This window comes from Danio aesculapii, chromosome 22 (genome assembly GCF_903798145.1).
Source record: "Danio aesculapii chromosome 22, fDanAes4.1, whole genome shotgun sequence".
Classification (NCBI taxonomy): domain Eukaryota; kingdom Metazoa; phylum Chordata; class Actinopteri; order Cypriniformes; family Danionidae; genus Danio; species Danio aesculapii.
In genome coordinates this window covers 3635269-3660837 of record NC_079456.1, presented here as the reverse complement: position 1 = coordinate 3660837, position 25569 = coordinate 3635269, and the positions used below count along the sequence as shown (strand labels likewise).

The following is a 25569-nucleotide window of genomic DNA, read 5'->3' as shown; positions in this document are numbered from 1 at the left end:
TGTTCTGAAGTACAGCATTAAGATTCAGCTGCAAAAAAACAGCGTTCCCACACATCTCCACCGAGGAATTTCCTTGACTTTTCTCATTTTCATGGCATCTGCAGGGTCACAGTGGATAAAGATGTTTCTGGAGCCCTTTGAGGAGATTGCAGGGCAGCTTTTCATTTGTATTCCCTATCAGGTAGCAGGACTCGGCATCCAGGGCGTCGAAACAAAGCGAAAAAAATGGGAGGAAGACATTATAAATCTCATCAGCCTCTCTTGAGGAGCGGGACAGGGTTTTAAAACGTCTCGTTGGCATTCATGAGAGAAGCCGTTTGAAAGCTTAAACACTACTTAAGTTCAATAATCAGACCTGAAGCTTGGAATATAAATTGTTGTGGGTTTTTTTTTCTTCACTTGTTGAAACTCTTTACTTTTCTTCTCATCTGTTGTTCACATCTTCTGTCCTCACACACAAACTCTGCAGCAGATGCGGCTCAGATGATGAATATTAATCACATTATGTGACGGTTGGCTGCGGTTTCTGCTTGATCAGAAAGTTGACGTTCACCATCAAGCCAAATGAACTTGTCGAAAAATATCGATGCCACATCCCAAAATCTCGAGTGGTTGTGGATAAATGTCTGGAAATCACAAATGTGAAATACCCCAGCATAAGGAAAGAACTTTTTTTGACCAACGGCCATCATTATCTTTTTCTTTAGAGTTTTTTTTAAGGTCTTCATTGTTTTATGCAATTCATTGTAGAAACTAGCTTACAGTTTCGTCTGCTGTTAAAAAATAGCCTAGAGCGCCGTCTGCTGTTAAAAACTAGCCTAGAGCGCCATCTGCTGTTAAAACTAGCCTAGAGCACCATCTGCTGTTAAAACTAGCCTAGAGCGCCGTCTGCTGTTAAAACTAGCCTAGAGCGCCGTCTGCTGTTAAAAACTAGCCTAGAGCACCATCTGCTGTTAAAACTAGCCTAGAGCACCATCTGCTGTTAAAACTATCCTAGAGCGCCGTCTGCTGTTAAAAACTAGCCTAGAGCACCATCTGCTGTTAAAACTAGCCTAGAGCGCCGTCTGCTGTTAAAAACTAGCCTAGAGCACCATCTGCTGTTAAAACTAGCCTAGAGCACCATCTGCTGTTAAAACTAGCCTAGAGCGCCGTCTGCTGTTAAAAACTAGCCTAGAGCACCATCTGCTGTTAAAACTAGCCTAGAGCACCATCTGCTGTTAAAACTAGCCTAGAGCGCCGTCTGCTGTTAAAATCTAGCCTAGAGCGCTGTCTGGTGTTAAAGATCTAGCCTAAAGCGCCGTCTGCTGTTAAAAACTAGCCTAGAGCACCATCTGCTGTTAAAACTAGCCTAGAGCGCCGTCTGCTGTTAAAAACTAGCCTAGAGCGCCGTCTGCTGTTAAAACTAGCCTAGAGTGCCGTCTGCTGTTAAAAACTAGCCTAGAGCACCATCTGCTGTTAAAACTAGCCTAGATCACCATCTGCTGTTAAAACTAGCCTAGAGCGCCGTCTGCTGTTAAAAACTAGCCTAGAGCACCATCTGCTGTTAAAACTAGCCTAGAGCACCATCTGCTGTTAAAACTAGCCTAGAGCACCGTTTACTGTTAAAACTAGCCTAGAGCGCCGTCTGCTGTTAAAATCTAGCCTAGAGCGCTGTCTGCTGTTAAAGATCTAGCCTAAAGCGCCGTCTGCTGTTAAAAACTAGCCTAGAGCACCATCTGCTGTTAAAACTAGCCTAGAGCGCCGTCTGCTGTTAAAAACTAGCCTAGAGCGCCGTCTGCTGTTAAAACTAGCCTAGAGTGCCGTCTGCTGTTAAAAACTAGCCTAGAGCACCATCTGCTGTTAAAACTAGCCTAGAGCACCATCTGCTGTTAAAACTAGCCTAGAGCGCCGTCTGCTGTTAAAAACTAGCCTAGAGCACCATCTGCTGTTAAAACTAGCCTAGAGCACCATCTGCTGTTAAAACTAGCCTAGAGCACCGTTTACTGTTAAAATCTAGCCTAGAGCGCCGTCTGCTGTTAAAAACTAGCCTAGAGCACCATCTGCTGTTAAAACTAGCCTAGAGCACCATCTGCTGTTAAAACTAGCCTAGAGCACCATCTGCTGTTAAAATCTAGCCTAGAGCGCCGTCTGCTGTTAAAAACTAGCCTAGAGCACCATCTGCTGTTAAAAACTAGGCTAGAGCGCTGTCTGCTGTTGAACAACTAGCCTAGAGCGCCGTCTGCTGATGAACAACTAGCCTAGAGCGCCATCTGCTGACAAAACTAGCCTAAAGTGCTGCCTGCTGTTAAAAACTAACCTAAAGCGCCATCTGCTGTTAAAAAGTAGCCTAGAGCGCCATCTGCTGTTAAAAACTAGCCTAGAGCGCCATCTGCTGTTAAAAACTAGGCTAGAGCGCTGTCTGCTGTTGAACAACTAGCCTAGAGCGCCGTCTGCTGATGAACAACTAGCCTAGAGCGCCATCTGCTGACAAAACTAGCCTAAAGTGCTGCCTGCTGTTAAAAACTAACCTAAAGCACCATCTGCTGTTAAACAACTAGCCTAATGCGCCATCTGCTGTTAAAAACTAGCCTAGAGCGCCGTCTGCTGTTAAAAACTAGCCTAGAGCGCCATCTGCTGTTAAAAACTAGGCTAGAGCGCTGTCTGCTGTTGAACAACTAGCCTAGAGCGCCGTCTGCTGATGAACAACTAGCCTAGAGCGCCATCTGCTGACAAAACTAGCCTAAAGTGCTGCCTGCTGTTAAAAACTAACCTAAAGCACCATCTGCTGTTAAACAACTAGCCTAATGCGCCATCTGCTGTTAAAAACTAGCCTAAAGCGCAATCTGCTGTTGAACAACTAGCCTAGAGTGCTGTCTGCTGTTAAAATCTAGCCTAGAGCGTTGTCTGCTGTTGAACTAGCCTAGAGCGCCATCTGCTGTTAAAATCTAGCCTAGAGCACCTTCTGCTGTCAAAAACTAGCCTAGAGCACCTTCTGCTGTCAAAAACTAGTCTAGAGCGCCATATGCTGTTAAAAACTAGCCTAGAGCACCTTCTGCTGTCAAAAACTAGCCTAGAGCACCTTCTGCTGTCAAAAACTAGTCTAGAGCGCCATCTGCTGTTAAAAACTAGCCTAGAGCACCATCTGCTGTTAAAATCTAGCCTAGAGCACCTTCTGCTGTCAAAAACTAGCCTAGAGCGCCATATGGTGTAGAAAAACTAGCATAGAGCAACATCTGCTGTTAAAATCTAGCCTAAAGTGCTGCCTGCTGTTAAAAATCTCTCAGCAGAAGTTACACAAAAATGTTTATAAAGTTTTAATATGCATATTTTTCATACAAAACATCATCGATTCTCTACTAAAAAGTGCTGTGTGCACTGTTTATTAAGCATATTGTGGGTTAAAGGACTTGTTTTGAACTTTTGAAGAGAAACATCCTTGTCATTGTGATTGTATCATTTTAAAATAACTTCGACTGGATTTGACCGGACGTCATTTAAAGCTAGAATGTCTTGAGGCTGTTAAAATGGTTGTTTTTGAATGAAATAACCCATTATTACAACCCCAATGTATCGAAGAATGCACTTATAGATGGATAAATTCACACACCAACCTAGTTAAACGCAAATCATATCCATCCTCTGTCCTGTTAAACACACATTCAACCATCTTCGCAAGACAGGGCTCGTCAGAAAACACCTCTAAAGACAGTGGAGCAGCGTTTGGCTCTTTTCCCCCCACAATTTTAGAAAAAAACCGAGGCGAATCAATTTGGGAATTTAATTACGCCTTGTCAAGAAATTTAAACGGTTGCAAAGCTTTAACGACCTTTGACTGCTTTCCACTTCAGCCCCTCCCCCACCTCTCGGTGTCAGACGTGAATATTCATGACCCGCGGAAATATCTAAAAAAAACAACCTTTTGATCTCTCCAAGGGGCCGTCACCGCACAACCTGCTGTAACTAGCATCTCATCTGCATAATTACTGTAAAAACAGAGCTGATGTTTGCCGAGTGCGAAGGGAGGGCGGCACTTTTTGGTGACACCGTCGAGTATTAGGCCTGCAATCATTTAGCTGATGAGGGAAGACGCTAATTACCTTCCCTCTGAAGTTTGATATTAGATTAAGTAAGTTCTTCCGAAGTGACGTCACCGAGCGTGCATTTAGGCCTGTTTGTTTACCAGAAACGTGTGGGGGGAACAAATTAGCATCGCTAATGTAATATTCGCGCTACAAAAAAGCAACGACTGCACACACGCCGAGCACATCACGGCGAAAACAATGGGGTTTCGGAACCGCACGCAGAGACGTCAAAGACAAAACCGTCATTTGACAACAAAGGAAATCACGGCGGGACGAAGCAGATGTTCAAAACAGGTAATCAAGGGGCTTGCTTTCTTCAAAACACTTATGAATCATGCAAAAGACAGACTCTGGAAGTCGTGATCCTGAGATTGAGAGCTAAACGAATGCTGTAGTAAACAACGCCAGGTTGTTGTCGTCAATTGCTTCCAATTTGCTTGACATTGCTTGAGTTTTTGCCAATCCTTTTTTTTTACATCCACATATTCCAGGGGTTACATCAGACGTCGATTTCTGGTTATCCTGCATAAAATCCCTCTCTGAGAGTAGTTTTAAAGCAGCCTTAAAGGATTAGTTCCCCCCCAAAAGTGAAAATTGTGTTATGAATTATTCTCCCTCATGTTGCTCCAAACCCCTGAGATCTTTGTTCATCTCCAGAACACAATTTTGGATATGTTGGATAAAGTCCAAGAGCTCTCCGAGGCAGTTTAACGCCTCCAAAAGTCACTTCGTCATTTATTATGAAAGAAAAAAACGACCTACTGCAGAAAACGATGTTTTTCCTTTTGATATTTGGCGCCAGTTTATCAGGAAGTCGACTCATTGGATAGAAACGCTGCTGTTTATGCAAATGTTTTATATGATATTATATGGTGTTTTGTAATTTTAATAAAACAACATTGTAAGAATGAAACACACACACATTTAGGAAGAGTCAGAGTACTTTTTAAAAGCCAAAGGTCCTGAAATCAATCTTTGATGTCACTTTTTGGTGCAAATTTTAGATGTCAATTTGATGTCGTTTTGACGTTAAGGTAACGTAGACCAGGGGTTCTCAAACTTTTAGGACACACACCCCCCAAATTTGTCCAATTTCATTAGCGCTATTTCTTTGGAACATAAATATACAGCTTACCTGATTCAGTGTCGTGGCTGAGCCTGTTTCTGCCAGGACAACATGCTAACATCTGTAATCTCAACACAACTAACAGTAAATCATCTTCCACTGTCAATAAGCGTGAGCCATAGCATACTTGCTTTTGATGTACGTACATAGAGGAAATGCTGCTTCGCAAAGCCTTGACGGTGTGGTTGAGTCGAGCATTGAGTATGTTTACATGGGCAACAATACTTTAATGAGATTTTAATATGATTAAGACAATACTCTGATTAAGGGCCCTATCATACACCCGGCGCAATGCGGCGCAAGGCACGGCGGAATTGTTGTTTGCTAGTTTCAGCTCATCGCAAGAGTCGTTTTGACATTTTGCACCAACCTGTTTAAATAACAAATGCATTTGCGCTCATAGGCGTTCTGGTCTAAAAAAGGAGCCATGTTGAGGTGCATTGCAGCACATCAGCTGGACCTGCAACACACATACACACACCGACGCACACAGACAGACACCCACACCCCAACAACAAACAACCACAAGGGGTCGTCACACCTTCACCACCAGTGATCCTTTGTTGTGACCTAAACCGGTCACCACAAATAAGGAGAAGACGAGTGCAATTGTGATCAAAAAAATATATTTATTTACTTAATTCAAAAGTCATGTTGCTAGCCCAACTCAGGTCCAAGACCGAGAGGTCCCGGGGTTAAATCCCGGACGAGCCCCCATTTGTTATGACCTGAACCGGTCACCACAAATAAGGAGAAGACGAGTGCAATTGCGATGGAAAAATATATTTATTTACTTAATTCAAAAGTCATGTTGCTAGCCCAACTCAGGTCCAAGACCGACCCAAAACGAATGATAAGTGATGACCAGATTCTGCCTGCAGCCCCCCAAAAACACATCCGAGACAGACTCGCTATTTACAGCAGAGCAAATCAACCATACACCGGTGTTCTCAATCCCGGCGCAATCAGCTAGACCTGCAACACACATACACACACCGACGCACACAGACAGATACCCACACCCCAACAACAAACGACCACAAGGGGTCATCACAAAGGGAATGGGAGATGAGACTCTGATTGGTTTATGCTCAAAACACAACTATAACTCATTAAGAGAATAAGCTCAACCCTGTTAGACCATGCACCATGGTGTAAAGAGAATTTTTCCGTCCTTAAAATAGCAAAAGTGGACTCTGACACGCCCTTAATGCGTTTGCGCCCTGCACTTTGCGCATGGATCGTCAAAATAGGGCCCTAAGAGTCTACCATGCAAGCAGCGATTTTTGATTACTTTAAATCATAACTAAAATCATAACTGAACTAAATAGAAATTAAATTAAGACGTGGAGTATGAATATATTAGTGGCGTTATTGAAGTAAACACTGCAATCAAACTATTACCGTCATGTAGGACTTTTTTCCGCATTTTGTGACAAGATCCACACACACGGCTGTCAGTAAAGGAGCGCAAACACATCGCGAAATGTGGAGGTTTTTTTCTTTCCATTCAGCTTTCCATTAAAACAACACTCTTCCAGCAGTCCTTATTTTATATTCGTGTCTAATACCCCAGTTTGTCACGGGGGGACATGAATAAAATATTCGTGAGCGAAAGTGAAACTTAAAACTGATTTGCATTTTTGACGTGCTTTTTGACATCAATGGCAATTTGATGTTGTTTTGACATTAAGGTGCTTGCTGGGTTATTAAATTACCACAGAAAACTAAATGTTTCTTTTTGATATTTGCTGCCAGTTTAACAGAAAGTGACTACATCAACATGGGATGGAAACAGAAATATCAGATTATAATACTGGATCATAATATCTGATCAAACAATATTACATAGTGTTTTGTAATTTTAATAAAACTACAATGTTAAAATGAAACATTCACACATTTAGGAAAAGTCAGGGTTCATTTTTAAAAAAGTTTAATATCCTGAAATTGATTTTTCAACATTAGTTTACATACAAAATCCAGAGTATATTTGGAGTTGAAGATGAATAAACATAGTATTATGACTTTTTTTATGATGTTATTTTGGTGGTCAAAAGGGCATCAATCTGTGGATGTCAAATTGACGTCAAGATTTTGACATCAAATTGTTTAGCACTTTTAATTTCTTTTTTGACATCAATGTCAATTTGATGTTGTTTTGACATCAAGGTAGTTTACATGCAATGTAGAATTACAAAATCCAGTGTAAATTTGAAGCTTTCAGACGAATAAAACATATATTATTATGACTTATGACATTTTTTGTGTTGTTATGTTTGTGGTCTAAAGGACATCAATCTGTGGATGTCAAGTAGACGTCAAGATTTTGACATCAAATCGATTAGCACTTTTGACTTGTTTTTTGACATCAGTTATTGGATTATTAAATTACAAAATCTTAAAACATTCAAAATGGCTGCCTCTGTAGTCCTAGCGGTAATCTCTAACAGCAAAAATTAAATTCACAAATATTATTTTACAGCAACAAACCTTTCTATATCCCGCTTTGACACTCTCAAATCAATGTAGTTTACATGCACTGCACATAAAATCCAGTGTAGATTAGTTATTTGAAATTGAAGCTTTCAGATGAATGAAATTCTTACATTTTAATACTTTTTCTAGTTATTTTGGTGGTCAAAAGGGCATCAATGCTTGGATGTCAATCGATTTGCATTTTTGACCTGATTTTGACATCAATGTCAATTTGATGTTGTTTTGGCATCAAGGTAGTTTACATGCAATGTAGAATTACAAAATCCAGTGCAAATTTGAAGCTTTCAGACGAATAAAACAAATATTATTATGACTTATGACATTTTTTGTGTTGTTATGTTTGTGGTCTAAAGGACATCAATCTGTGGATGTCAAGTAGACGTCAAGATTTTGACATCAAATCGATTAGCACTTTTGACTTGTTTTTTGACATCAGTTATTGGATTATTAAATTACAAAATCTTAAAACATTCAAAATGGCTGCCTCTGTAGTCCTAGCGTTAATCTCTAACAGCAAAAATTCACAAATATTATTTTACAGCAACAAACCTTTCTATATCCCGCTTTGACACTCTCAAATCAATGTAGTTTACATGCACTGCACATAAAATCCAGTGTAGATTAGTTATTTGAAATTGAAGCTTTCAGATGAATGAAATTCTTACATTTTAATACTTTTTGTAGTTATTTTGGTGGTCAAAAGGTCATCAATGCTTGGATGTCAATCGATTTGCATTTTTGACCTGTTTTAGATGTCAATTTGATGTTCTTTTGACATCAAGGTTGTATTGTAGGGATACAAAATCCAGAGTAAATTTGGAGTTTTCAGATGAATAAAACATATTATTCTTATTTTTATAACTTTTGTGTCGTTATTTTGCTGGTGAAAAGGTCATCAATGTGTGGACGTCAAATGGACGTCAAGATTTTGACATCAAACTGATTTGCATTTTTGACGTGCTTTTTGACATCAATGTCAATTTGATGTCGTTTTGACTTGATTATTAAACAACAAAATTGAAAATCAGTCTAAATTCATGTCCCTGTAGTCCAAGCGTTAATCTCCAACAGCCGAAATCCACAAATATTATTTTACAGCGACAAACCTCTCCATATCCCACTTTGACACTCTCAGCCATTAAACCGCCGGAGGTCACAGAGTTTTTCAACCCTGATGGTTTCTCGTGCGGAGGATCACCGTCTGCTCGGCACCTCAGATTGATTTTTCTCAGCAGGGATGTGTCTTGCAGATGCGGGTGTCGTGATAGCATGTCAAGAGCCAACGATGTGCGCATCGCTTAATGATGGCTGAAGGTCAAATCAGAAGGTCTGTTTGTTTAGCGTTGTGATTGCACCCTGATTACCGTCCTTTAAATCTGTCACCTCAGACGGTGGAGTTAAGACGACACTTCCTCCGAAGACGGATCGCTCCAACTTCATTATGTCTACCAACGTGTAATTTGGCTTCTATTAAAAGGCTGTAATGAAGCAAGATCTCAAACGTTCACCAGCCCACACACTGGTAATTGAGTGTCCTCCTTTCTACATATTAACCACGTCTACGTTTAAGGCGCCTTTTTGCACCGCTCGCTGCAATGTGAGACTTTAAAATAATTAATGGCTAATGAACAAGACGGCCGGTCGCGCGCTCCATTTCCATTTTTTTTTCCATTTTCCCCTCCATTCAGTCGGAGCTCCATTTCCCTCTCAAGCGCGCCATTCATAGAAGGCGCATTTGCATATTAAAACCGTTGACATACATACATAATTTCAGTCGCAATTATCACATTCGGCGAAAGGCGTGGGAGAGCTGTCCTTCAGAAACAATAGCCTTTTTAGGCGTTTTGGAAGTGGACTCTAGTCTGACTGGCTAGCGATAAGCCTAGAGTAAATTACATATTGCTTGCAGTAGTATGGAGCAACAAGTACCACTTAAAATGGATAACCAACTGACGTTATTTGTATATTTTTTTGCATCCACACACATCAACAATGAGTAATTAGTTTCTATTGTAGCACGCTTCTGGCAGACATATCTACTGTATAAATCAAAGATGTAAATGTTGCAATTACAGGCCAATTATAGGATGCTAACTGGAAGAGAATGAGGGCGCATCAGACATGGACTGAAAAACAACCACATACACTACCTGACAAAAGTCTTGTGGCTTGTAAGAGCCACAAATAATAACTTGACGTCTAGTTGATCATTTGGAAAAGTGGCAGAAGGTCGATTTTTCAGATAAATCATGTGTTGAAGTGCATCTCAATCATCACAAATACTGCAGAAGACCTACTGGAACCCACATAGAGCCGAGATTCTCACAGAGATCAGTCAAGTTTGGTGAAGGAAAAATCATGGTTTGGGGTTCCATTCAGTATGGGGGCGTCGGAGAGATCTGCAGAGTGGACGATCAACATCAACAGCCTGAGGTATCAAGACATTTGTGCTGCCCATTACATTACAAACCACAGGAGAGGGCAAATTCTCCAGCAGGATAGCGCTCCTTCTCATACTTCAGCCTCCACATCAAAGAAGGTCAAGGTGCACCAGGATTGGCCAGCCCAGTCACCAGACATGAACATTATTGAGCATGTCTGGGGTAAGATGGAGGAGGCATTGAAGATGAATCCACATAATCTTGATGAACTCTGGGAGTCCTGCAAGAAGGCTTTCTTTGCCATTCCAGATGACTTTATTAATCAGTGATTTGAGTCATTGCAGAGATGTATGGATGCAGTCCTCCAAGCTCATGATGGAGTCAGACACAGTATTCATTCTTCTTCCACTGCAGCATGAGCACATATTCTATAATGGACATTATTGAAGGTTCAGTGACAAGACTTTTGTCTAAGCAAAGTCAGACTTACTGTCCTAATGAAATCAGTCAAAATCAAGGCATGATCATATTATATTGTGGTAAAACAAGCGTCATCTAGAGGCCTTTACCTTTCATATAAGCCACTTCTGATACCAAATGATCAACTGGAAGTGACCAGATTTTGTCAGGTAGTGTACAACCTTCTTGGATAAAATTGACATAGAATTCCTGAATGTTAAATTCGTGATGTGTTCTAATGCCCAGTAAAGAGTTCATTTTACTCTAAAGTTCATTGTACCTAATCCAAACAAGTTACATGAACTTCCTATTTTAAGTGAAAGTAGAAACAGATTTGTAGTTCCCAGCATGCTTTCTGTCAGGAAAAAGTCAAGGTCAATGCAAACACACAAAACGGCAAATTACCACTGTGTAAATGCTGTGCAACACGCAACTTATTTGGTGCGAACATACAGAATTCACCTCAATTGCATCTACCACGTTTGGTGTGAACCCAGAATTAGAATAATACCTTGTCAGAAAGCAGAAAACAGCACACATGCTGACGTCATGAAGATAATACTTCACAACAAACTCCAACCGAGGTTTCTGAAAGTCTTCACAGGGGCCCTGTAGTTGTACTAAACTACAGTATTAGGCCAGTTGTTTATATTACTATAGTTGTTGTTACCATAGCAACTGTAGAATCACCCCCAACAAATAAATTGAAGTATTTTACTATAGTATGGTTCAAAAACACTACAGTACACTACAGTGTTTACCATAAATCACTAAAGCATTTTTTCCCGTTGGAGATGAACAAAGCAGAAATGATTAACAGAGTGGCACCGGCTCATTTTAGACTCAGAAATAAAATGGCACAGCCTGCACTTTCTCTTTTCCATTTTTCTTCACACACACCGGAGGACTGTCACCAGAGACAAGTGTGACTGCTCAGGACATCTTGTGATTTCTTTCGAATAATGTCGACCAGTGATGGGAATAACGGTGTTATAAATAAGCGATGTTACTAGCGAAATTACCCTTTTTTCAGTAAGGGGCAATCAAATAAATTACTGTTTTATTATTGATATATAATCTGCAATTGAGCTCCCTGACATGGATTTGATCTGACTCTGGAGCTCTGGAGTGTGTGAGTGGGGCACACAACTGATACTGATTTGTGTGGGTGTGTAGGGTGGGACAACCACTTAACTGATGATGATTGGTGTGTGTAGGGGTGGGACAAACACTTAACTGATGATGATTGGTGTGTGTAGGGGTGTGACAAACACTTAACTGATGGTGATTGGCATGTACAGTTGAAGTCAGAATTATTAGCCCCCCTTTGAATTTATATTCTTTTTAAAATATTTCCCAAATGATGTTTAACAGAGCAGAGAAATGTTCACAGAATGTCTGATAATATTCTTTCTTCTGGAGAAAGTCTTATTTGTTTTATTTCGGCTAGAATAAAAGCAGGTTTAATTTATTATGAACCATTTTAAGGTCAAAATTATTAGCCCCTTTAAGCTATTTTTTTCGATAATCTACCGAACAAACCGCTGCTATACAATATCTTGCCTAATTACCCTAACCTGCCTGGTTAACCTAATTAACCTAGTTAAGCCTTTAAATGTCACTTTAAGCTTTATAGAAATGTATTGAAAAATATCAAGTCTAATATTATTTGCTGTCATCATGACAAAGATAAATTAAATCAGTTATTAGAGATGAGTTATTAAAACTAATATGTTTACAAGTGTGTTGAAAAAAAATCTCTCCGTTAAACAGAAAATTGGGGAAAAAATAAACAGGGGGGATAATAATTTAGGGGGGCTAATAATTCTGACTTCAACTGTATGTAGGGGTGGGACAAACACTTAACTGATGATGACTGGTGTGTGTGTAGGGGTGGGACAACCCAGCCTGATCTCACGAGAAAACGTAAGTATTTTACGTTTTGACAGTTTAGTGGCTAATTCGTACGAATTCGTACGAGTTCAGTCGTACGAAATTGTACGATTTTAAAAAGGAGGCATGGCACCTAACCCCACCCCTAAACCCAACAGTCACTGGCAGATGAGCAAATCGTACTAAATTGTACGAATTAGATCGTACGAATTGTACGAATTAGCCACTAAATCAAAAAGTTACGAATTGCCGTGAGAATGTGTTGGACAACCACATAACTGATAATGATTGGCGTGTGAGTGTGTGTAGGGGTGGGACAACTACATAACTGACGATGTGTACATAACTGACTGACGTTGTGTATAATAATAATAATAATAATAATAATAATAATAGTAATAATAATACCTTACATTTATATAGCACTTTTCTGGACACTCAAAGCGCTTTACACATTTTTGAGAGGGGAATCTCCTCATCCACCACCAGTGTGCAGCATCCACCTGAATGACATGACGGCAGCCATATTGCGCCAGACCACACACCAGCTGATAGGTGGAGAGCAGAGAGAGTGATAAAGCCAGTTATGATATGGGGATGGTTAGGAGGCCATGATGGGCAGAGGCCAGTCGGCAAATTGGTCGGGGTTAAACCCCTACTCTTTTTCAAAGGACATCCTGGGATTTTTAATGACCACAGAGAGTCAGGACCTCAGTTTAATGTCTCATCCAAAAGACGGTGCTCACTGACAGTATAGAGACCCCATCAATATACCAGGGTGTTAGGACCCACACAGACCACAGGTTGAGCACCCCCTGCTGGTCTCACTTACACCACTTCCGCCAGCAACCTAGCTTTCCCATGTGGTCTCCCATCCAGGTACTGACCGGGCGCAGCCCTGCTTAGCTTCAGTGGGCGACCATGTGAGAGTTGCAGAGAGCTATCTGCCGGCTTTCCTCTTCTGATGACACGTACAGAGGGAGAATGTCAAAGCATTTCTGCAGACTATGTTGATCAAGTGTGATTATAAAGAATAAACCTCTTATAAAAGTTATATGTACAGATTAGTAACATGCCCAACACTGCTAGCGACACCAAAAAAATAATTTTTTTGCAACTAAACACAACCAAAACTCAAGATGGAAAAAAAAACCAACAGCAGTCCTATTGGAACAAGCTAACAAAGCAAGCCGAAGCAATTGTCCTCCTTTAAGAAGACTTCAAAATCAGATTTTCACCACCTTCAGAGGAGAGCTGAGAGAGTGTCAAAACCCATCAGGGTCAATTCTGGACTCCACCACTGACCCCACGGGGCCTTTTAGAGAAAGATTAACAGGTTCTGTCAAGGCAGCTCGAGTCTTTTCATCGATTACGATTAGATCTCCCCAACGCCGAGGTCTACAACAGCAAGAGAAGAAGCGTGCTTTAAACAAACTCCAGCTCCAGCGCGGCAGGGAGCTCTGTTCATTTCATCCAAACAATTCGTCTTTATCAAGATGCCGAGATCAAAGGCATGGATCCAATATCCGGCGTGCAATAATTTTAGCAAACATTATGTTCAAAGGCAGGAGAGATTCGAGGTGGACAATCAGGAGGAAGGTCTGGGCCACGCTTGAGAAAAGCATTCGCAAGAATTTCAATATGGCCATAAAATAAATAAAGAAATGAAAGTGCAGAAACTGGCCATCCAGAGAGGCTTGTGTGCAGCGACTCGAGGGATGTTATTACGCAGGTCTCCTGTCAGGTGCACAGGTCTCGCTTGTATACCTTCAGAGTTATTTTTATCCTGACTTTTTTTTATCCTTAACACGACGAAGCCGACTTCACATCTTCACCACTTAACCTCCGTGATTACTATGACAAATCATATATGCAAAATATTATATTATGTACAACTCTGAGACTTTTATTGCATTTTTGAAATTATATTCCTTTTCAATGAGAGGAAAGTTACTTTAAGTAATATACTCTCATCTTGGGTCAGTTTTTCAAAAGTAAGTAATCGTTTTGTTGCTTCTACGCATTTAAAATGAGTTGAAACAAAACAATTCTTACATTTTATGGGGAGACGACTAAACTTAATTGATTTGTGTTGGCACTAGGGGTGGGCGGTACACCGGTGTCATAGTCATCACCGGTGTGACATTGCGCCACGAAATGGATTTTCTAATACCGTCAATACTGTAATAAATCAATTATGCGCCTTGAACGGCTGCATTTACATCAATAATAGTTAATTCTAAATAATAAGGCATTCAATTTTCTTCAAACGTTCAGTTGTGGTCTGAATACATGTCCTTATACTACAGGGCTCGAAATTGCAACCATTTTGGTCGCATGAGCGCCCGAAATGTAATCTATGCGCCCTTATAATATATTTGGGAGCATTTGTGTGTCTGAATATAATGGTTGTTGTGCAATCTGATTTGATTTTCTCTAAAAACTTGCTGAATCGCTCTACCCTGCTGCTGTATTGGTTCATATTAGCTGTCAGTCACTCAACGCTTCCCGCTGTCAGATAACAGGGAGCTTTTGTTACTGCAGGAAATGCAAACGGCTGAAGAGTGAAAAGTGCACAGGTTTGCAAACCTCACCTAAAGTTATAATAATAATAATGGCGCAGATGACAGCGATCATAACATGAGGTAAATGTTGATCCGCCAGCTGAGATCAATCGAGTGTTTTCGGAGAAGGTGCCTGAATCTTGATGCGTTGCATTCACCGCGTGTTCAGCGCAAATGTCCGCTAAATATAAAGTCTAATACTGTAGACATCATTGCCAAAGAAACTCACCTTTACTAAGTTTACACTGAAACTACGGCTCATAACAAAGAGCGGAATTGCGCTGGTGGTCATCATGAGAATCCTGCTCTCTCTGCTCATAAATTGGTGCGGCTGACTCGCCTGGTTTATTCCACCAACACAGAGACATGAAGATCAGCTCATAACGAGACTGAGCATTTACAATGACCCAAACCAAAACTTTTAAAGAGTGATAGAAGTGAGACTTTCTTTTGTCCGTTCTTCCTTGAGATGTATATTATTTTGCTATTGAAAGTAATTCCATGATATTATACCGTCACCGTTCAAAAGATGAAAAATACCGTGATATTAATTTTAGGTCATATCGCCCACCCCTAGTTGGCACAGTGGCTCAGTAGTTAGTGCTGTCACCTCACAGCAAGAAGGACATAGGTTTGAGTTTCAGCTGGGCCAATTGGCATTTCTGTGTGGAGTTTGCATGTTCTCCCCATGTTGGCGTGGGTTTTCTCCGGGTGCTCCGGTTTCCCCCACAGTCCAAACTGTGGCGAACTAAATTGGCCGTAGTGTATGAGTTTGTGTGTGAATGTGAGAGTGTATGGGTGTTTCCCAGTAATGGGTTGCAGGACATCAGCTTTGTAAAACACAAGCTGGAATAGTTGGTGGTTCACTCCGCTGTGGCGACCCCTGATAAATAAGGCACTAAGCTGGAGGAAAATGAATGAATGAATGAATGAATGAATGAATGAATGAAAATGGCAAATTCTGACTGAGGTAAAGTTAATTGTGCTAGCCAGTTTGTTTTTGCGATAGGCTACAGTTTTTTAATTAAAACTTTATGTAATATGATGTAATAAATTAATATTTCAAAAATAAGTACTTTTTTCATATTTCTTTAGTCTAAATCTTTTGAAAATATCTTTAGTCCATCAAAAAGAATGGTTATGATGACCATCTGACAAGCTAATCCATTAAAAAAACTGCTTAAATTCAACCTGCGCCAACTGTGATTCCAGAATCTCTTGACTCGGCCACCATTACAGCCATCATTAAGTCTAGTTTTTGTAAAACTTGTGAGTTACTGAGACGCTTTTCTCTCCACCTAGCAGTTTCCCGAACAATCAAAAGAGAGCTGAAGTGTCTATTACTTCTAGGTTAATGACAGGGCATGTACCTGATTGCCGGCAGGCCCCGTGCACCCGATTTTCCGACAGCATTTTAGCAGAGAACACCGTATGCTCTCCTATTCTCTTCAAAGCTTCTGATGAAACCATGGAGCTGAGCATTTTGCTTGATTTCTCCAGTGTCAGCCAGGTTTTTTTGTGTGTGTTGTTGTCACATCTTGCTTTTTTTCCTCCGGCGTACAGAATTGGCCGTGCGTAATTTCCATCTGCCGCTGTAACACTGTGTTCTTGTAAAGCCGGAGGGTATAAACGACAGCGTGGTTCCCATCTCGACTCTAATTCTGCCTCTTTCCCAGAGTTCACTTCATGCACAAATGAGCAGGCTTCCAACAAGGCGTCGGTCAAAACAAGAAAAAAAATAAACTAGGAAACACAACATAAAACCCACTAGTTGGGCTTTAACGCTGAGGGCAATTAGCCTAGCGAAAGAGTGTTTGGCGCAAAATCTAAAAAGCAGAGATATATCCCAGTATGTCCTTTAATGGGCAGATGCCTGCTGGAAAAAAAAGACTTTAGCAGATCTCTCCGTCTTTGTTTTTAACTTCTAGCAAACCAAACATACTGACAAAAGTCTTGTCGTCGATCCCAGTTGTAGGAGAAAGAAATAATAATGTTGATCATTTGAAAAAGTGTCAGAAGGTCGATTTTTCAGATGAATCATCTGTTGAACTGCATTCCAATCATCACAAATACTGCAGAAGACCTACTGGAACCCACATGGACTCAAGATTCTCACAGATATCAGTCAAGTTTGATGAAGGAAAAATCATGGTTTGGGGTTCCATTCAGTATGGGGGCGTGCGAGAGATCTGCAGAGTGGATGATCAACATCAACAGCCTGAGGTATCAAGACATTCGTGCTGCCCATTACATTACAAACCACAGGAGAGGGCAAATTCTCCAGCAGGATAGCGCTCCTTCTCATACTTCAGCCTCCATATCAAAGCTCCTGAATGCAAAGGAGGTCAAAGTGCTCCAGGATTGGCCAGCCCAGTCACAAGACATGAACATTATTGAGATGAAGGAGGAGGCATTGAAGATGAATCCAAAGAATCTTGAAGAACTCCTGAAGTCACTTTCTTTGCCATTCCAGATGACTTTATTAATAAATAATACATTATTTCAAAGCAAAGTCGGACCTTACTGTCCTAATTAAACAATTAAAAATCAAGGCATGATCATATTTTATTTTTGTAAAATAAGCGTAATCTACAGGCCTTTGCCTTTTATATAAGCCACTTCTGATCCCAAACGATCAACTAGAAGTCAAGTTGTTGTTCCTAAAACTTGGAATTCACAGGAGGGCGAATGACTCTGACTTTTCTCTCAAAAATTCTCAAAAAATATCTCAAAAATTGGTGACCTTTGACTTGCGTAATTGCATAAAAACGCGAAGGACCATAAATTTAGCTCAAAATCTTCTTTTAGTGTCCTACTGAAGAAAGAAATCAACATCTTTAATGACCTAAAGGGGAGTAGATTAGCTGTAAATGTTCATTTTGGGTGAACTGTCCCTTTAAATATCTCTCTCTCGTTTTTTTTTACATCTACAACTTAATTTGTTACCGAAAACTGTAATTAAATAAATTGGAAAAACATAATTAATTTAGGCGTAACAAATAGTAGCAATTTGTTTTAACTTTTCACATTCTATTAGAATTGATGCTGTTTTCCTCCACTGACGTTTGATGTATTCCTGCATATTATCAGCAGAGATGAAGACCAACAGAAATGCGTTCAGCTCATTTCATCTTGAAGTCACTTGTGAATAAATCTAACACGTCAGGTTCATTCAGTAACAGAAACAAACTCATTTCTGACAATTTCTCACCATGACATGCAGCTATTTGCACAGACCTTAGATATGCATCAATCTTGCATAATAAAGAGTGATTTCCAGCATTATTGCAACACATTTCAGAGCTGATAAATGGTGTGATTGTGTACTGCCCCCTGCTGTACAGACAAATACCCTCACATGCGTTTAATTGTCAAGCAGGTTTCTCCAACTCTAATTTATTCACTTCCTCATTCATGAGAAAACAGGCCTTATTACAAAGAAATGCACAGATGAGATTATGCTAAATAAGATTATGTATTTATGCTAAAAAAAATTATTTATTATTTATTTGTGTTTTTTATTATTACTATTATTACTATTATATAACAATATAATATTTAACAACAATAATAAATACGATATAAATAAATAAATATAAAAATGTTTTTGCATAAATTAATACAAAATTGGGCACAAATTTGCATACATTTTATTTGATCTCATATATAATAATAATAATAATAATAATAATAATAATAATGATGATATTAATAAATACAAATATAAAATTAACAAAAATAATTACAAATAATTAATACATTTTTAAAAGTTTAAATAAATTAATACAAAATTGGGCACAAATGTGCATACATTTTATTTGATCTCATATATAATAATAATAATAATAATAATAATAATAATAATAATAATAATAATAATAATAATAATGATATTAATAAATACAAATAAATAATTAACACAAAAATAATTACAAATAATTAATACATTTTTAAAAGTTTACATAAATTAATACAAAATTGGGCACAAATTTGCATACATTTTATTTGATCTTATACATAATAATAATGATGATGATCATAATAAATACAAATAAATAATAAATACAAAAATAATTACAATACATTTTTTATTCACATAAATTTATACAAATTTGGGCTCAAATTTGCAAACATTTTATTTGATTTTACATATAATTATAATAATAAAAACGTTTTTGCATAAATTAATACAAAATTGGGCATACATTTGCATACATTATATAGTTAGCTGGTTAGTTAGTTATAGTTAACTAGTTAGATTGTTAGTTCGCTAGTTGGTTAGTTAAATAGCTAGATAGTTAGTTAGCTAGCTAGTTAGATAGTTAGCTACATCCGAAAGATATTTAGATTAACACAATTATTCAACATTTTAATCTCATTTATACATTAATCTAATATTCATGAGCTCATTTGAATATGAATATCGTCAGAGTTGGTTAACTTTATTTGATTTCAGTTACATTATAATTGGGCAATAATCAAATTGCAGATGCATCCGCAAAATATTTAGATTATCATAATTATTCTACATTTTAATCTCATTTAGATATTCGCATCCATTTAATAGTCATAACCTCATTTGAATATGAATATCATCAGGGTTGGTAACCTATTTCATTTCAGTTACATTTCAATTGAATAGTAGTTAAATCACAATCACGTCTGAATAGTATTTTAGATTCGAAGTTATTACTTTGGTGTTTCACCTTAGACCTTTACACACATTGAATATTCATGAGCTCATTTGAATATGAATAAAATACTCGTTGGTTAAACAGCTAGTTAGATAGTTAGATAGCTATCTGATAGATAGATAGATAGATAGATAGATAGATAGATAGATAGATAGATAGATAGATAGATAGATAGATAGATAGATAGATAGATAGATAGATAGATAGATAGATAGATAGATAGATAGATAGATCTAACTAGAATGCTAGTTAGTTAAATAGTTACTTAGCTAGTTGTTTAGTTAGTTCGCTAGCTAGCTAGATAGTTAGCTAGTTAGTTAGCTAGTCAGATAGTTAGCTAGCACACTAGTTAGATAGTTAAATAGTTACTTGGCTAGTTGGTTAGTGAGTTAGCTAGTTGGTTAGTCGTTAGCTAGTTATATAGTTAGTAAGCCAGCTAGTTAGATGGCTAGTTAGATAGTTAGCTAGCTAGCTGGTGAGTTAGTTAGCTAGCTAGTTAATTAGTAAGATAGTTCAGTGTTTCCCAACCCTGTTCCTGGAGGCACACAACAGTTGAATGTCTTCCTTATCTGACCCCTTAACTTCAGGTTTTGCGGTCTCTTCTAATATTCTGATGAGTTGATTCAGGTGTGTTTGAATAGGGGGAGGATGAAAACGTGTACTGTTGGTGTGTCTTCAGGAAAAGGGTTGAGAAACACTGAGATAGTTAGCTAATTGGTAGTTAGATAGCCAGTTAGTTAGTTATTTAGTTGATTTATGTGATTTGATTTATTTATTTCACAGAATATATCCTGCACTTAAACCAATTCTTCAAAGAAAATATGTTTCATCTTAATCAACAGAAATATTTACTTATCCATAAACACTTAAAATAACAAACGAATTTAGCGAACTGGAGTGGGATGAAGCACAAGGTTATTATTTAGTTGGTTAATACTTGATAACACTTTTTGTTTTGTTTTGGTACCTGAATGTTGGGATTTTTCTGTGAGGAATTCTCTGATTTTCTCCACCCACAGGTACAGAATACTCTCTCCTGCATTCTCCCTGTACAGACAAAAAATATAGATTTGCATATTTCATAACACACTTGTGAAGTAGAGTAGATCTGATCCTCTTACACATAAATCTCCTCTAGACTGTTGGACAGAGTCATGCGGTCTTGTCCTCTGAGCCAGGCAGCACTGTAGAAAAATAGATCATATATGAAATAAACATAAATCAGATGAGATGTTCTTCATAACACCAGCTTCATCACTGTAAAATGAAGTATTAAGAAAACATACTTTATCTGATATATCGGCGGCGCTGAGCTCGGGTAGTCTGGAGGAAGGATGATCTTCAAACAAACAGATTTCATATTCATGAGCTCATTTGAATATGAATATCATCAGGGTTACATTTTAATTCAATTGTAATCCTATTACAGTTAGATCTGAAGAGTATTTTTTATTTATAATGTAAACGATTTACAATTGTAGACCTTTACACACATTGAATATTCATAAGTTCATTTAAATATAAATGTCATCAGGGTTGGTAAACTGTATTTCATTTCAGTCTATAAAATTAGGCGATAATTAAATTACAGATACAATAAATCTAAAAAGTATTTTATATTATCAAAATAATTCTATATTTTAATCTAATTTAGACATTAACATGCATCTAATATTCATAAGCTTATTTGAATATGAATACTGTCACGGTTGGTAAACTTTATGTCAGTGACATTTAAACTGGGCAATAATTAAATTACAGCTACTTCCGAAAGATATATAAATGATCACAATTATTCTACACTTTAATCTCAATTATACATTAATATTCATAAGCTCATTTGAATATGAATATAGTCAGGGTTGGTAAACTTTTTCAATTCAGTTACATTTTAACAGGGCAACAATCTAATTGTAGCTACATCTAAAAGATATTTAGATTATAACAATCGTTCTACACTTTAATCTCACTTATACATTAACATTCATCTAATATTCATAACCTCATTTGAATATGAATATTGTCACAGTTGTAAACAGTTACATTTGAATTTAATTGTAATCAAATTACAGTTACATCTGAATAGCTGTTTAGATTCAAATGTAAAATTATTACTTTGGTATTTCATTTAGGCCTCTACACACATTGAATATTCATAAGCTCATTTGAATATGAATATCCTTAGGGTTGGTAAACTTTATTTGATTTTACTTACTACATAATTGGGTGATAATTAAATTACAGACACATCCAAAAGGTGTTTTAGATTATCAAAATCATTCTACTCTTTAATCTGATTTAGACATTAACATGAATCTAATATTCATAAGCTCATTTGAATATTTATATCATCAGGGTTATTAACTGAATTGTAATCAAATTACAGTTAGATCTGAATAGTATTTTAGATTCAAATTTAGAAGTTATTACTTTGGTGTTTCATTTAGAAATTTACACACATTAAATATTCATAAGTTGACTTAAATGTGAATATCGTCACGTTTGGTAAACTGTATTTCATTGCAGTTACATTTTAATTAGGGAGAAATCAAGTTACAGCAACATCCGAATTCATCTCATTTATTTAAGTATTACCATAATCTAATATTCATAACCTCATTTGAATATGAATATTGTCATGGTTGTAAACAGTTACATTTGAATTTAATTGTAATCAAATTACAGTTACATGTGAATAGCTGTTTAGATTCAAATGTAAAATTATTACTTTGGTATTTCATTTAGACCTCTACACACATTGAATATTCATAGGCTCATTTGAATATGATTATCTTTAGGGTTGGTAAATTTTATTTGATTTTACTTACTAAATAATTGGGTGATAATTAAATTACAGACATATCCAAAAGGTGTTTTAGATTATCAAAATCATTCTACTCTTTAATCTGATTTAGACATTAACAAGCATCTAATATTCATAAGCTCATTTGAATATTAATCTCATCAGGGTTAGTAACTGAATTGTAATCAAATTACATTTAGATCTGAATAGTATTTTAGATTCAAATTTAGAAGTTATTACTTTGGTGTTTCATTTAGGAATTTACATACATTAAATATTCATAAGTTGACTTGAATGTGAATATCGTCACGTTCGATAAGCTGTATTTCATTGCAGTTACATTTTAATTGGGGAGAAATCAAGTTACAGCAACATCCGAGTTCATCTCATTTATTTCAGTTAAGTATTACCATAATCTAATATTCATAAGCTCATTTAGATAAGAATATCCTCAAAGTTTGTAAAACATATCTCATTTTAGGTACATTTTAAATGGGTAGTAATCAAACTACAGTTACATCCAAATATTATTTTAAATGATCAAAATTATTCTGAATTTTAGTCGAATATATTTTATTTTGAGAAACACATATAATATTCATAAGCTCATTTGAATATGAATGTCAGGGTTGGTAAAGTTTTTATCTTTATTACAATCTACATATTTGCTTGTAAAAAAATCAGCAGTTGTAATCGTTTATTAAATTTAAGATGAGTGTGTCGCTAAATGTCACTGGGAATGTTCGGATTTGTCCCTTATTTCATAGTCACAAAGTTGTCAATCCTATTAATATACTAAAGTATTTTAAAGTCGGCATGAAATTAGCAACATTTTCAATTAAATTTAATCTGTTTGTTTTAGTAATCTTTAATCAAAATCTGCCAATCTGCTTCTGAACAGCAGTCCTTCTCTGATGACATCAGTTTGACAGCTATGGTGAAATATGCTTAGCCACACCCTTCCAACTGTTAGTTTGCTAAGTGAAAGATGAAACTCCGCCCCTTACTTAACATTAATTTGAAAATAGATCATCATCCTCAAATTAAATTCTATAGAAACTTTCGGTTCACGTAGACTTTACAATGTTTGATTGTTAACGCGCATTGTTATTCTTTAGATGAAGCTGTACAGAAAAAAATGACAGTGACAATAACAATGATAGTAACTTAACAGAGCAAGTTGAATGATAATATAAATACATATAAAAAAGGAAAAAAATGTTCCACAATATTCTTAACCTTGCCCCGCTTATCGTATCGTTCAAACAAGGAAAAGACACGTTAAAAAAAAGCCCCGCCCCCTACTCAATATTCTGCTTCCTTTGAAAGTACATTAAAGTCCACATAAACCAGAAGCTGCTACCGTTTTTTTATTTTCAGATTGTGACGCAATATTAAATTAGACAACAGTGGGCGTGGCTTGTTTTTGTTTTTTTTAGACTGCAAGCTGATTGGATGGATTAATGTAGGCGATTTTATTCAGAAAGATAAGGAAAGGGGGGTTAGTAACATTATTATAACAGACTCCTCCTCCTCCACCATTTCTGTTCGTAGTCAAAACTGACAGTTGGAGGGGCGTGGTTAAGTATCAGATGTAATCTGACAATTTAACTGAAAACAAACAGGAAGTGCATTTTCAGACTTCATTTTAAGATTACAAGGGCAAACATTTTGTTTCTTAATGACATGCAGTGATGAATTGTTCACCACAAAACTAGCAATGTGAGCTAACAAAATAAACATGGGTAGTTTTGATTTCATTTGTACTTAACATACTGCAATAAAACTCCACAGGTAGCTACTTTCAGCTCACGCAGATGTCACTTACTAAACTCGAGTAACGTACCAAAATACGTTACAGATTACTTTTGAAAGAATCTACTCTTCTCGTACCTGTAAACAGACCGTCCATTTGGGCTGCTGTGTGTCTGATATTCTGATGCAGAAAACTCGTGAGGCTTCATCAATCACACACCATTCCTCACCATAGATGGAGGAAAGCGCTTCAATCTCCTCTATCTGCCTCAGAAAAACAGCACATCAGCCGTGAGCTCGCTATTATTAGGATTGATATGATCGTTATGTTCGTCTCTCACCTGTGACTGCAGGTTATTATCGTCATGATCCTCTAATTTGTCCATTTAATTCAACACATCACTGCTGAAAAGTTCCTGTGGGAACGAAATTCACTGTTAAAAGTCTTTCTGACGCACATCTGACACTGTATGTAAGTTAATATAATGTAACGATCGACTGAGAAAGTGAGACGTAAACGTGTGTATATAACGCACATGCGAACTTACAGAAGCAAAGTCTTGTAAAAAAATAAATAAATAAACAAAATAAAAGTCTCTTATATCGCTTCCGGGTGTAGCGGTCACACTTGATATTTGGATATCTGCGCACTTGCTATTAATATAATATGTCAAATTGTATATATGGACTCTCTTCATTTTCTAATTAATAAGATGTTTGATGATACAATTATAGTAGCTGAAGAATAAAAGTTAATTGTTTAGTTAATTTGCTGTCTTTAGGGTAATATGAAATTGTGGAGGTATCTTAAAGCGAAATAGTTTTGGTTTTGTATCTGAAATGCAAAGTGTGAACTTAAAACTGTATTTAATTTATTTTTATTTGGATGTCTTGTTAGGATTGTCTCTAATAAAACATATTTTATAATAAAGTGAACATGTTGAATTAGATAAGTTATATTAATAAGACATTCCAATCTTTATTTGTAATATTATTTATAATTATTATTCTAAAATAAGATAACATGAAGTGTTTTATATATATATATATATATATATATATATATATATATATATATATATATATATATATATATATATATATATATATTGAATAATTAATTAATAATTTTTAAATAATACTTTAATTTGTCACTTTAAATAATGCTTTAATAATGCATTCTAATTGATAGTTAATCTGAAGTTACATATAATTATGTAGGATAATTATTCATTCCAATCATCTTTATACAAATTATATACTAACTTTATTCATATTATTATTATTATTATATTAATATTTTATATTATTATTAATCATTATTTCTAATTATT

General features: G+C 36.9%; 1 protein-coding gene across 3 annotated transcripts in view; it reads right to left on the bottom strand.

The window, feature by feature from the left end:
* impact (impact RWD domain protein) overlaps positions 1-24802 on the bottom strand; it is a 65584-nt gene extending 40782 nt beyond the window's left edge. The window contains exons 1-6 of one of the 3 annotated variants that reach the window (XM_056448237.1): positions 24784-24802; positions 24577-24651; positions 24374-24499; positions 20964-21016; positions 20799-20861; positions 20645-20724 (exon numbers count right to left, since the gene is read on the bottom strand). In XM_056448237.1, coding sequence (XP_056304212.1) covers positions 20645-20724; positions 20799-20861; positions 20964-21016; positions 24374-24499; positions 24577-24621 — 367 coding nt within the window. In that variant the 5' untranslated portion in view covers positions 24622-24651; positions 24784-24802. The other 2 variants (XM_056448238.1, XM_056448236.1) reach the window with 2 other exon arrangements.
* Positions 24803-25569: the final 767 nt, after the last annotated feature.